This window comes from Amphiura filiformis, chromosome 13 (assembly GCF_039555335.1).
Source record: "Amphiura filiformis chromosome 13, Afil_fr2py, whole genome shotgun sequence".
NCBI lineage: Eukaryota > Metazoa > Echinodermata > Ophiuroidea > Amphilepidida > Amphiuridae > Amphiura > Amphiura filiformis.
The window spans coordinates 17,475,858-17,488,500 of NC_092640.1; the positions used below are offsets into that span (position 1 = coordinate 17,475,858).

The following is a 12,643-nucleotide window of genomic DNA, read 5'->3' on the forward strand; positions in this document are numbered from 1 at the left end:
AAAGAAAGAAAGAAAGAAAGAAAGAAAAAGGACCTCCCTGTTTTCCATTAGCGTGTTTCTATTGAGCATCCGGAATTTTTCCAGTGAAATTGTTAACCGGGTAATAGCGGAGAATGAAGGCTAACGGTCAATTTCTATTGGGGACTGTTATCCGGAAAATGCAAGCAGCCATGGCCCGATCGTCACACTTCGTGAGTTTGCCGGAGAAAGGTCATATCTCAGGTCATTGCAAGTCTTGTTGGTTGACGATGGCGATCGTAACTTGTTCACTTTTAATGGGAATTTTAACATGTTAATTCTACCGTCAAATGAATCTTGGAAGATAAATCCGCCCATGCTACACAGAAAAGATTAGCCTAGCCTACAAATTACAAAACATGTTGTATTATTGAAGTTGTATGCTGGGCTTACTATCGGCCTACACACATGACTCTACACCGACCGCGCTGCAATCACTGAACATGCTGAAACCTTCTCGGGCCCTTAGGCCTATTCCTTCAGTTGTCCACACGAAAAGAGGATTTTCAGCCATGATTTCTGATTTATTAATAATCTATACCTTAATTTATGCCTCTTTTAACAATGTTTAAAATATATTTTACTCTGAACGAAAGTTGTACGTATTGTCAGCTCAACTCCAAACACATACAGCTGATGAAATGGTAAACAAAACAGAACACACGTTGCGATCACGTGACCGTGTCAATTTTCGGTTTCTCTCCTGTAAGCGCAGTCTGTCGGAACGATGTCAGTTTACATTGGCGTTATCCGGATAATTTCTCCGCCATTATCCTACTAAAAGTAGGATAAATTCCCCGGAAAACTCTCGCCGCTATTATCCGGAGAATAGCGGAGAAGGTCGGTTTCTGTTGGGCACAGTTAATCTCTTAACCGGTTTTTATCCAGATAATGGCCCCAATAGAAACACGCTACATGAGCACTGTTGGAAAAGACTGAAAACTATAAACAACGATAATTACATTGAAGAAGAAAAAACACCTCCCTCATCAATTCATGAAAAATCCTCAAGACGAGAACAAAATTTTATGTGGCCTAGGTTTTTTTTATCATCTATCAACCTGTAGCCGATTTTCAGTAGGAAAAATCTTCAACAATATATGCATAAATTTTACGATTCTAGTACAGGCCCATAAAATTTTCCCCTCCCCAAGTGCTGTTGGCCACCATGCAATGCTAACTTCACCAATGTCCAGAATCAAACCAGGTCACAAGAAATAAGTCAATCAATCACAATAATTGACCTTTTCAGTAAAATCCCATAAGCCTTTGCCAGTACACCTGAGATGTTATCATTTGACATCACGCTGATTTGCGCCGATGCGCACATCATTTATTGAACATTGATACTGCAGATTGCAAGTCGGCGTGACGTCAAATGACGACATCTCAGGTGTACTCGCAAAGGCTTCTGGGATTTATCGAAAAGGTCAATGACATAAAAAAAAACCTGACCTCTGACATACGACCTTTGACCCATATTTACCTTGCATCCCTCACATGCCATGACTCCATAGTGAAACCCAGATGACTTATCCCCACACACTTTGCATGGTAGACAGATATCCCCTCGCTGTTGATGTTGTTGCTGCTGCTGCTGCTGTTGCTGATCTGAGCTCCCATCCATCTGAGCTTTGTCATCTGAGAAAATAAAAGAAATATCATAAATAGTAATAACAAAATAACAGAAAATAATGATTACAGCAGGGTCAATCCATCTTGAAAAGAAGGAGGGCATTTGGCCTGATTTGTCATCGGTGATAAATATCAATATACGGTATGTTATTTTGAGAATTGCATTGTGACATCTCGCAAGCATCACAAATTATCAATTCAAGTCCTATACTTTTAATTTGTCAACTTCTTTAACACACAAAATATAGACCAGACAGGTCACCTATGGCACTTAAATGTGGATCTACTCTTCGGTGTAGCTCAGCTGATCAAAATATAAGCTGTGTGTACGCCATTCTATATCAATCCACGTTGTTATTACTAGTCCCGCCTATTATCAGCTGGTCATAGGAGCTAGGGGCAAGCTACCCTATTAGTGTGTTTCTATTGGGGCCATTATCCGGAAAAAAACCGGCTAAGAGATTAATTGTACCCAATAGAAACTGACCTTCTCCGCTATTCTCCGGATAATAGCGGCGAGAGTTTTCCGGGGAAATTATCCTACTTTTGGTAGGATAATGGCGGAGAAATTATCCGGATAACGCCAATAGAAACTGACATCGTTCCGACAGAGTGCTCATGCAGGGGAAAAAGCGGAAATTAACACGGTCAGGTGTATGTTTATCAATTAATCTGCTTTGTTTTGAAGTAGGCCTACAGCGAACAATTTTAACTTGATAAAAAAATAGGCATAAGATTATTTAATATATCAGAAATAACGGCTGAAAATCCTACTTTCGCGTGGACAGCTGAAGGAATAAAAGAGATTGCAGACTGTTTTGATTGCGGTGTGTGTGGGGGGGGGGGGTATACACCGTATTTTGTACAGTGTAGTCACGCCCGACCTGAGCATGAAAATTAAATATATTATATATAAAGTTAAACTTTTCGATCGTAATAGGTCCCACCAAGGTCAACCCACACTTTTTGCAATGACACGAAATATGCCCTTTTGCCGGCAAGTGTGATGATCGGGCCACTGCGGCTGGTATTTTCCGGATAACATCCCTCAATAGAAATTGACCGTTAGCAGTCATTCTCCGCTATTACCCGGTGAACAATTTCACTGGAAAAATTCCGGATGCTTAATAGAAACACGCTATTTGATTACAAATACTGTGACAGATTTGACCAAAATTTTGGACGCATGTCTTACTTTAGATCTGTTTCAGACTAAAATTAACCTCATTTTGACCCATTTTAGAAGCCATTTTTCCTACTAGTAAAGAGCATGCATATTCTAGAACTCATGGGGGGTGAGGTGCACAGCGCTGAGTAGGACTGGTGATTTTGTAATGTCAGAGAGGGCTTGTCATGGTCCCCTACACACAAGTGCTAGCATATTTTTGATATTAAAATACACATACAAAACAAAACTTGATACATGAATGTTTTATTCAATTCCAGTTAAGAGCTAAAAGGTGAAAAGGGAAATATAGGCCTACTGAATAATTTATTCATCATCAATGAAAATTCATTAGGAATTTAGTTTCACAATTTCTGGAATCGGGATTACTTTTGTACGCATACAAATTCTGGCTAGCACATTGTACTGGACCACATCCTGGAAAACCAATGATGTACTGAAGAGTAACAATAGTTGCCAGTTTTTCCTGCCAAAGCTGTGGCACACAGCACATCAAGGGTGGCAGCTGATAATGCATAATTATTGTAGCCCAATTTCAGGTCAGAAGAAAATTCACCCAAACTTCCAATATTTGGGTGCTTAAGGTAGCTGCCTCGGATACAACACCCTTGCAGAAAAATAGCTCCTGTGTCAGATCAATCAAGTCTATTCATTTAAATCTTTAACATAACAAAGAAAAGTATTTTCCCCACCTATTTTAAGAGTCTTATAAGAATTGTAAAAATTCTTATGTTTTTCTTTATTTTTTGAAAATTCCCTTAATTTTGACAGTTTTTGATTTTTTTTTGCCCACTTAGGAAGGAGCTATGATTACCAAACTTTCAGGGATGGTAAATAAGCTTTATATCTAAATTCTCTCGTCAGTTTTTTTTGGATAAAGTGTTTACTTTTTGAAAAAAATTGTTTTTTTCCATTTTTAATTTTAGGGAATGTTAGAAACACTGTAGCTTAAAATAGAAACACTTAATTGGAAAAAACTGACGAGAGAATTTAGATATTAATCTTATTTACCATCCCTGAAAGTTTGGTAACCATAGCACCCTTCCCTGTTGGCTAAAAAAATCCTAGAATTTAGGTAATTAAATGTGTTTCTAGAAAAAATCAAAAAAGCATAAAAAAGTACCAACATTCCTTTTAAATATATACTTAAGTAACACCAAGTTAGAAAATAAACTTGGTTTGTATTATTCTGTGATATATTGGCAGCAAAATGAAACTTAAAACTTTTATATTCAACTGCTATAAAGGAGAGAAAAATCAGTTTTAATAAAATCTTTGTTTTCAAAAATGTTGCTATTTTGAGAAATTGGCAGTGCCAAAAGCCCTTCCCTGTAGTAATTCAATGGGATTTTGAGATGACAAAAAATTGCGTAACTCAAAAACGCTTTGTTGAAAAAAATTAAAACTTGGCAAGTAAGGTTTTCTCATCAATACACACATCCTATATCATTTTCAAGGAGTTCTGAGCATGACACCGAAGCCGATACAGCCACCTTAAAGTGAATGAATCATATTAAGAAATCGCCCAAATTTGGTGGATACTATTTTGACTGGAAACATTGAGCTATTCTATTTGAAATCCCTACAACCCCTATGGAAGACATGATCTTTATCTGCCACACAGGGGATGTGGATTTCAAATGGAGTCACTCATTCACATAATCTCATTTTAAATTCACATTCCTTGTGCGGAAGATTAAGATCGCGTCTTCCAGAGGGGGTATATATGGATTTTGTATGGAATAACACATTTCCTCTATGTTTTGTTCCCCCTGCCAGTTTTGTAGTGACACCAGTAGCTTAACACAGTTTTGCTATAAAGCAGGTGTGCTGCAAGCAATGGCAACACCAGGATTTTTTCGAGGAGGGGGGAGCATTGGTGAAAGGTGAGGGGGGCAAAATCAACCAATTTGTGCAAAATTGTGGCAAAAAGTGGAAAATATCTTAATTTCAGGTTTTTACTTAGGGAACAAGAGTTCTGATTGGGGACATTTCCCCCATCCCCCATAGCATCTCCACTGGCTGCAGACAAACCGAACAAACCTCATGAGTTTTCGAAACATTTTACGCATGGGCTGAATTAGCTTTTAAGCACTTGGTGCCAACAACTAAAAAGTTGAAGTCCTGCAACCCTAGTCAGTAGTAATAGGCTTTTGAAAGTAACCCAATTTGTGCAGGTTAGGAACTGTGGCAACCTGCAAGTAACTTCCCAACAAGTTAGCCTGTAGTTCATAACCAATCACAGACCTAATAGAAAGTGAGCAGTGTTTCACAGAAAAACATTGTTTGGTGATGTTCTACATTAAAGCCATATTTTAACATTTCCATCAAAAACAGATCAGTATTTCTTTTCCATAAAATGGTAGCTTTTACTGTCAAATATGTCCCCTTCTAATTTTGAGCCTAACAACATAGGTATATAAAGCAAAGAAAATTGGAATCTACTACCAGTGCCCATGTCCCCAATGCGTGTCACTCCATCGGTAGTGCTACGATACGGTCCTTCCATGTGTGTACAATGTATGACTGTCCTGCACAACATGTATGTACTGTGTTATGAACATCGCTTATGCGCTCAACTAAAATTTCTATTGTAATTAAAGATGGTTCCTGCATTTTATTCAAAATCTTAGATTTTGACAAAACTACAACAGCCAATGCCTGATTTTTTGCAGGGTATGTTAGTTTACTAAAGTACATTACAGTCGTGTACAAAACAGAATTTTGAAAAATATTGACGCCATCCTCCTCAACTCATAAACTCCATCCACTCCTAACCTACTTCATGCTATTTTGCATATCAACAACTCCAGATATGGTCAAAAAAGATGGAAAATTTAAGGGCTGTGTATTAATATGAGCCCAGGGAGGTATAATGGGGGGATTTTTTGGCAAGCCGAGAAGAGGGAGGGAGCAATTTGTGGCCAGCTGAGAGGGGGCAAGCAATTTTTGGCACACATTTACTGGGCACCTTTTAAATGAGGCTAAATAGGAAAACAGTACAGAAACATTCAATATGCAAAATTATGCAAGGGGGGGCACAGGTTTTTGGCAGGCTGGGCTGGTCTGTGGCTAGCTTCAGTGACTAAAAATAGTTCATTGCACGCAGCACCAGTTTCCTAGAAAGTCTTTGGTGACAAATATTAAGCATATTGGTGGCCAACATTGATTTTCACAGGTATTTGGCATGAGGAAATGTCTTCTTTCAAGCAATGCAGTGTTCAGGATCTGTTGGTTGATGTAACTAGTCACAAAAGAATTTTTCAAAGTTTTCAATCCTATTGCTCTCTTTCCAGCTCTTTGCGTAAAACTATAAATCCCTGGAAACAATTGAGGAAGTTCAGTTACAAGTTATATCAACTTTCATTTCCATGAAATCAGAAGAGAAGCAGACCTAGAAATCCTGAGGCTGTGCGGGCGAAACCATTAAAATTTTCTCAAGAGAATTTTGAAAGAATCCTACATTCCCGCAAATGTAGGATTGCCGCAATTTACATATGTACCGTACCTCCCGCTGCCCAAAAAATATTGCCCTCTATCAGTCTAATTTGACAGTCAGTCACCCAAATCCAAAATTGCAATGGAATGATTCACATCTCTCCATCGCAACAAAGTGGCTGTTTTTGCTGTTAAAATGCCCCCTCAAATCAGTATTGCAATAATTATTGAAGTAAATTATTCCATAATTCCTCATTTTTGGGGGTTCAGTAATAACTTAAGTAGTCAAACCGGGAGTTTTCTGTACGTGTGAAAGCAAAGTGTCAACACAAATTCACATGGATTCGCCTGGTTGAAGTTTTGAGAACATTTTTGCGTGAATTGATTCACACCAGATTTCTGAGCCTGAGAAGAGATAGGAATAATTATTGGCAAGAATTGTATTCAAAATGTTTGCTTTGAGATGTTTTGTAGTCTTTGCTATAAGTGTAATTACAGACATAATAATCGTTACCGAGAAATAAAGTTAAACTATGTGGGAATTAATCGTTGTCTGAGGTTTAACTTGAAAATAACTGATCCCAAGTGCATCCTTAATTTATTGTTTCTTTCAAAGAATGCCGATGAATCAGCTTACCCTGGAGCCTACCATAATGCAACTATTCTCAAAACTTGTTCAAAATGTTCCAAATACAGGAAGTGCTTGAACAACCCCCTTGGCTTTATTATTACTTTGATATACTTTACAGCAGGAATTGTATGTGGTTTTGTAACTATGCCAGTATACATTTTAGACGATGACCCATTTGGTCTAGAAGAGTATGGGAAACTGAACAAAATCCAAGAAAGAATCACTCCTCCTTTTAATTCACTGAAAGCAAGCAGTTGAGTTGAGTGATCAAATCACAGGCTGTGAATGTTGTTGCCAAAAGTTGCAAATAGGGCTGCAACATTAACTTACAAATTTCTAACTAGAAAATTGCTACATTGTTCTACATTATTTTGCATGAAGAATGGGAATTTTGATTATCGGAACATAATGAAGAGTGAGGCAGTTTATGATCAATCAATCAATATTTTATTAACATTCACCAAACAAATTGGTACATGTACAATTAATACATGTTTATATACATGTAAGTATACAAAATAACTTAAAGGATTTTGCTACGTGCCAAGGCAGTAATAAAGTTGAAAATGTAAAAGTCTGAGGTTTTAGGCAAGTAAAAATACACTGACTGATTGTTCCCATCTACATCCTTTATGAAAACCACATCCTTTTTGTTGCAGTCAGTTTTAATTTATTTCACATTTCAAAGTATTGGAATATTCCAGACAAACGCCATCATGGCTGTCAACTTTTTGGAATTGCTTGGTGTGAGACACTGTCGAATAGAGGTGTACCAGGACGGAATTATTTTTTGCCGACAAAATGTTCATTTTTACCATGATTATTTGAGCCATGTCGCTCGAGATTCTAAAAAGTAGGGGGAAACTAATTATTTTTATGATGCGTGAGATTTTACTCATTTGACAGCTCTTTGTGTGAGATTTATACTACCTAGGCATGAGATTATACTACTTTGGCATGAGACTGTGAGAAAGTGTCCGTATCCGTGAGACTCAAGCCCAATGCGTGAGAGTTGACAGCCCTGACGCCATACCTCTCCTATGGAATGCTTTAAAAAAAAGTGACAAAATTCTGGCTGGCTATTAATAAAGTTGAAATCGATACACCCCCTATAGAACACATGACCTTAATCTCCCGCAGTGTTACAGTGTAGATTTCAAATGGAGTCACACATTCAGGTATTAGGCCACAAACAGTCAATTTTGAGTTTCCCATCACATAATTTCTGAAAACAAGTGAGGTAACTTTTTCATTATTCATTATTTTTCTGCCTTTCATTATAATATGATCAACATGCTGGTAAAATGTGTTGTTATTTGCCGCTCAAATGAGATTCAAAAGTATATTAAAAAGAGTCAGCAAGGTTGACAGCAAAATGTATGTTTTGATTTTGATTTTTGCACAAAAAATAAATGGATATTCATCAATTTTTTTGCAAATATAACCAGTTTATATTGGTATTTTTTGGAAAATCACAATAATGAATTCAAGTGAGGGTCAGAAAATGAAGTGAGGGCGGGTGACGGGAAACTCAAAATCGACTTTCCTTGGCCTTATCTCCATTTGAAATTCACACTCCCTGTGTGGGAGATTAAGATTTTAAATGCCTTCTATAGACCTTTTTCTCAGACGTCACCAATCAATCGATATTGGGGTCCAGCATTCGAGTCATCAGCACCCAACGCAAATATCAAGGCCAAGGCCTTGCATGATCAACTTTTCACCACGCTTAGGCGTCCTGCATGCTGAATTGCCAGGTCGCAGTACGCGCTTAGTTCGCCACGGTGTAAAAGTAAAGTAAAATTGTGAAACAAAACATAGATTGAATTTTAAATAGCATCGCAGTTTTTCCGTATCTTTTGTATTTTATGGCATCAAAACAAACTGGAACAAAGGTAACTAGTATACAGTTCCCGCTTAAACAAATATTTTATGGAAGCTAAAGTGAAATATGACAAAACAGAGGAGAAAATACGCAGTATTGGTGTTTTTACACCGTGGACACGTGAGAAACGCACATGTTGTTTGTTTACATCTCAGACCCCAATATCGATTAGGTGACGTCATCAGAAAAAGGTCTATAGGAGTGCATGGATTTCAACTGGAATAGTCCAGTCCATTCCAGCAGGCAATACAAGCCTTTTTCTGATGTGGTGACCATGTTGATAGGAAAAATAGAAAAAAATGCAGCATCATTTCCTGCCTTAGCAATCTGTCCATTTATCTATTTGGCACTTGTTTCTTTCAAACAACAAAGAAACAAACACTTTGAAGACTTTAGTCCAACATTTTTGGCCATATTGAGGCTTTGGTACCAAAATAATCCTGAGAACACTGGGAATGTTATGGAAACAAAGAGCTATCTGCATTGAAATTTGTATTTAAATTAATAGATTTCAAAATCAAAGGCCTATCTGTAAATCTTCCATAGAGTTTGCGTATGCAACGCAGGGGATCTCTGGTGTTTAGATCAACAAAGGGCTATCTGCATCTGGGCTATCTGCAGACGTTTTAGCTCATATCTCGAAATGCCCAAATTGTAGATAGCTCTTTGTTACACTAAACCCTCGACTTATAAAACTGCAATCCCCGGTACAAATGTATGCTTAAGCTATACTGCAATATGTGCATATGCGCAATATTATTTTTTTGTCGATCAATATCATTCATGAAAAACAAAATGGCGACTAAAATGCTAATGAGCTGCCCTCTCATTGGTACAAAAACAGGGAGTGGCCATTATCCCGCAAAACAATGCACCATTGCGCTGAAAAAATTGACAACAATATTTCAGACAATTTGAGGTTTGTACTTTTATCCCACTTGAAATAGCATGTTATCCAATCCTCATTTTTACGATTAAGATTCTTTGTCTACATAATCCAGTGTAAAAATGTCTGTGATCCTTTCATGCTCATAAATGCTCAATACACGTAGCACCAACAAATATAACGTCTAATCGTACGCAATATAGAAAAGGAGAAAGGAACAAAACGGGCTCGCATTGATACGATACCTGAGCCTATCTCACACACAAAACAATAACAGCTGCATCAAAAACCTCACCATTTCAAATACAACCAAATTATCCAAAAACTTATTAGTAAAAAAGTCATAAAATGTCCAAATAAACCTACCAGTTTTCACCATGTTAGCCCGATTCATTTTGTTGCTTTTTATGATGATCCTAGAGCTTGATTTCACATAAAATGCCAACAACAAGTGATGGAAGCAAAATATGTGTGCCGGATTGCCACATATATTCCACCCAAACTGCAGGCCAAACCATCCCAAATTTGCCCAATTTTTCTCTAACAATTGATGTCATTGGGACAGAAACTACCGGAAGCTGCACAGGGCGATGTTAAAAAGTCAGCCAATTTGTTTTTCTTAACCATTTGGTTTTTTAACACAGGAAATGTCCAAGAGTCGCTGGGAAAATATTCAAAATGCACCCAATTGGGCTAACAAATCACAAGTTTGGCAACCCTGAACGTAAAGCGCCACAAATCAACAGTTTTTTTCTTCTCTGGATTGGCAAGAGCCACTGGATTATTGCTGCTCTGATGAATTTTATCGTTTTGCAAATTTGCATACACTTTAAGTTTTATTTTTGCAAGCATTATATTTGTAAGAATGGCTTTTGTCACAAAATTAAACGTCACAAAATCTGGCAACAAATTTCCTACATTACAAGCTCACATAATTTTGTAATTTGCCATTGCAGAATTTGCATATGATCCGCGGATGTTTGATGAGATCATTTATTAATTTTTCTAACAAAACAATATAGTGTTCAATTCTAGATCTAGACAATACCAACAACTATAACACTAATAAACACATATATTTTATAGCTATCTTTAACATGTAGATTCTCATTATATATCGAATAATTCATCTTTTTCTGCTTTTTGTTATAATTTTCATTCTATGAACTCAGAACTGCACATTTGTGAGCAAATTGAGGGCGCTATTTACATAGATTTTCAATTTATATTAGCCAAATAATATGAGTTATTCCTTATGTTTCATGATAAAAAGTTTTAAAAAAATTTCCTTGGCACTTGTTAGTCTTTTTTCTGATGTTTTGATGACATTCTAAAGATGCAAACAAGATTTTAAGATAAATAGCGCCATCATTGTTCACTTTTTCTTTAAAATGCCATTGCCTACAGTTTACATGCCATCAAACAATTACCAAAAACCATAGAGATTTTCACTGCCTTGAGAACATTTTCGAGCCTCTTGTTTTCAGACTGTTGCTCTCTGAAATTCACCTCCCCACTCACCCACCTGCCTACCTACCCACACACCCACATACTCATCCACGAAATCTCACATGCTGCCACTGGTCCTACCTGTCAAATCATTTGAAAGTAGTTCTTAAAATAAATTATGGGTTACTTTAGCATGCATAAATAAACAATGAATCATGAAACTAATACTTGATATTTTTCTTGTAATTGTTTAAAATAATTAAATGCCAACAGTGAGTTGGCAATGCTCCAACTGCCTGAAAGTTACTTATCCTATCTTTTTTACTTTTTAGGAGAAACAACAACACTTTTGTAAAATGTGCATAACTCATTAACATCAATAATTCAAGCAAGTTTTCAAAGTATATGATTTGTAGAATGAACTGTTGCAAAACATCAAAGTGTTATTTTTCAATAATATATTGATTTAGATAATGAAAATCAATTTTTTGACTGCTTCGACCAACAATACCTCGTCTACCCTTAAAGCTAAAAACTTGACAGGCCTATTTAATATCAGGATGCCAATTGGATGGGTAAGTCAGAACAGTAACACTTCTGACAAGAAAACGGCAGTTAGATGGGTACCACTTCCGTCCTGGCCTGGCCTAGCCTGGGCGAGCATCCTGACTGGCAGCTGCCATGTACATGGGAGATGTGGTTTCACCTAGGCTTGTGACAATGATATAATAATAACAACAATTACATTAACAGTAATAATAATCATAACCATAGCATCAATCATATTAATATTCCATAACATGATAACAATAGATGCTGGTCTTAACAAGGTCAGGGTTAGGTGCTATTGTGTTGTAATTGTAGTGATAATTACACCCACCTGTTAGCCATGTTGGAGCATGGAGGTAGTAGAGCTGGTTGGAGTGAATGGGGGTCCTGATGGGGGTGTACTTAATGACCATTTAAGGGACCTGCCACAAACATGGCTTCTGTGGAGGGATAGTTGGAAGTTTTTTGGGAAAGAAAAAACTTCCCCCGACCTCTACTTAAAGCCCTCCTGGGAGTCATATGGTGCGTCCCTTATACACGCCAAAATTTCTGCCATTGCGTAATGACCCCTTTTGGACAAATAGCCCAATTTTGTCTCATTGTGACTACAATGTTCAAATTGGACAAACATTTCTTGAAATTTGGTAAAACTTTGTCAATTGTTTCCATTTGTTTATAAAATTTGACAGACTTATTTAGGCTTTTTAATGGGTAATACTAATTGTATATTCTTGGAAATTGATTTAGTGATAGGTCCACTATTGTTTTAATTCTCAGAGGCATTTACCTAATTTAACCAAATCCAAACTTAACCCCTCGCCCCTCCCCGAAGGTGTATTAGTCATATATAGACCAATTTTGAAATTTGAATCCTGTATAAAGTCTGATGACTTTTTTGAACAGGTTCCCCTGCAGCAATCAGAATCCATACTTTCATAAAATACCCAAATTAGCTGTACTGTAACA

General features: G+C 37.1%; 1 protein-coding gene across 1 annotated transcript in view; it reads right to left on the reverse strand.

Moving 5' to 3' along the window:
• Positions 1-12,643, reverse strand: part of LOC140168062 (retinoic acid receptor alpha-like) — a 59,325-nt gene that overhangs the window by 19,147 nt on the left and 27,535 nt on the right. Inside the window, exon 2 of the mRNA XM_072191365.1 lies at positions 1,505-1,659. Within this exon, the coding sequence (XP_072047466.1) occupies positions 1,505-1,659 (155 nt within the window). The remainder of the gene's footprint in view (positions 1-1,504; positions 1,660-12,643) is intronic.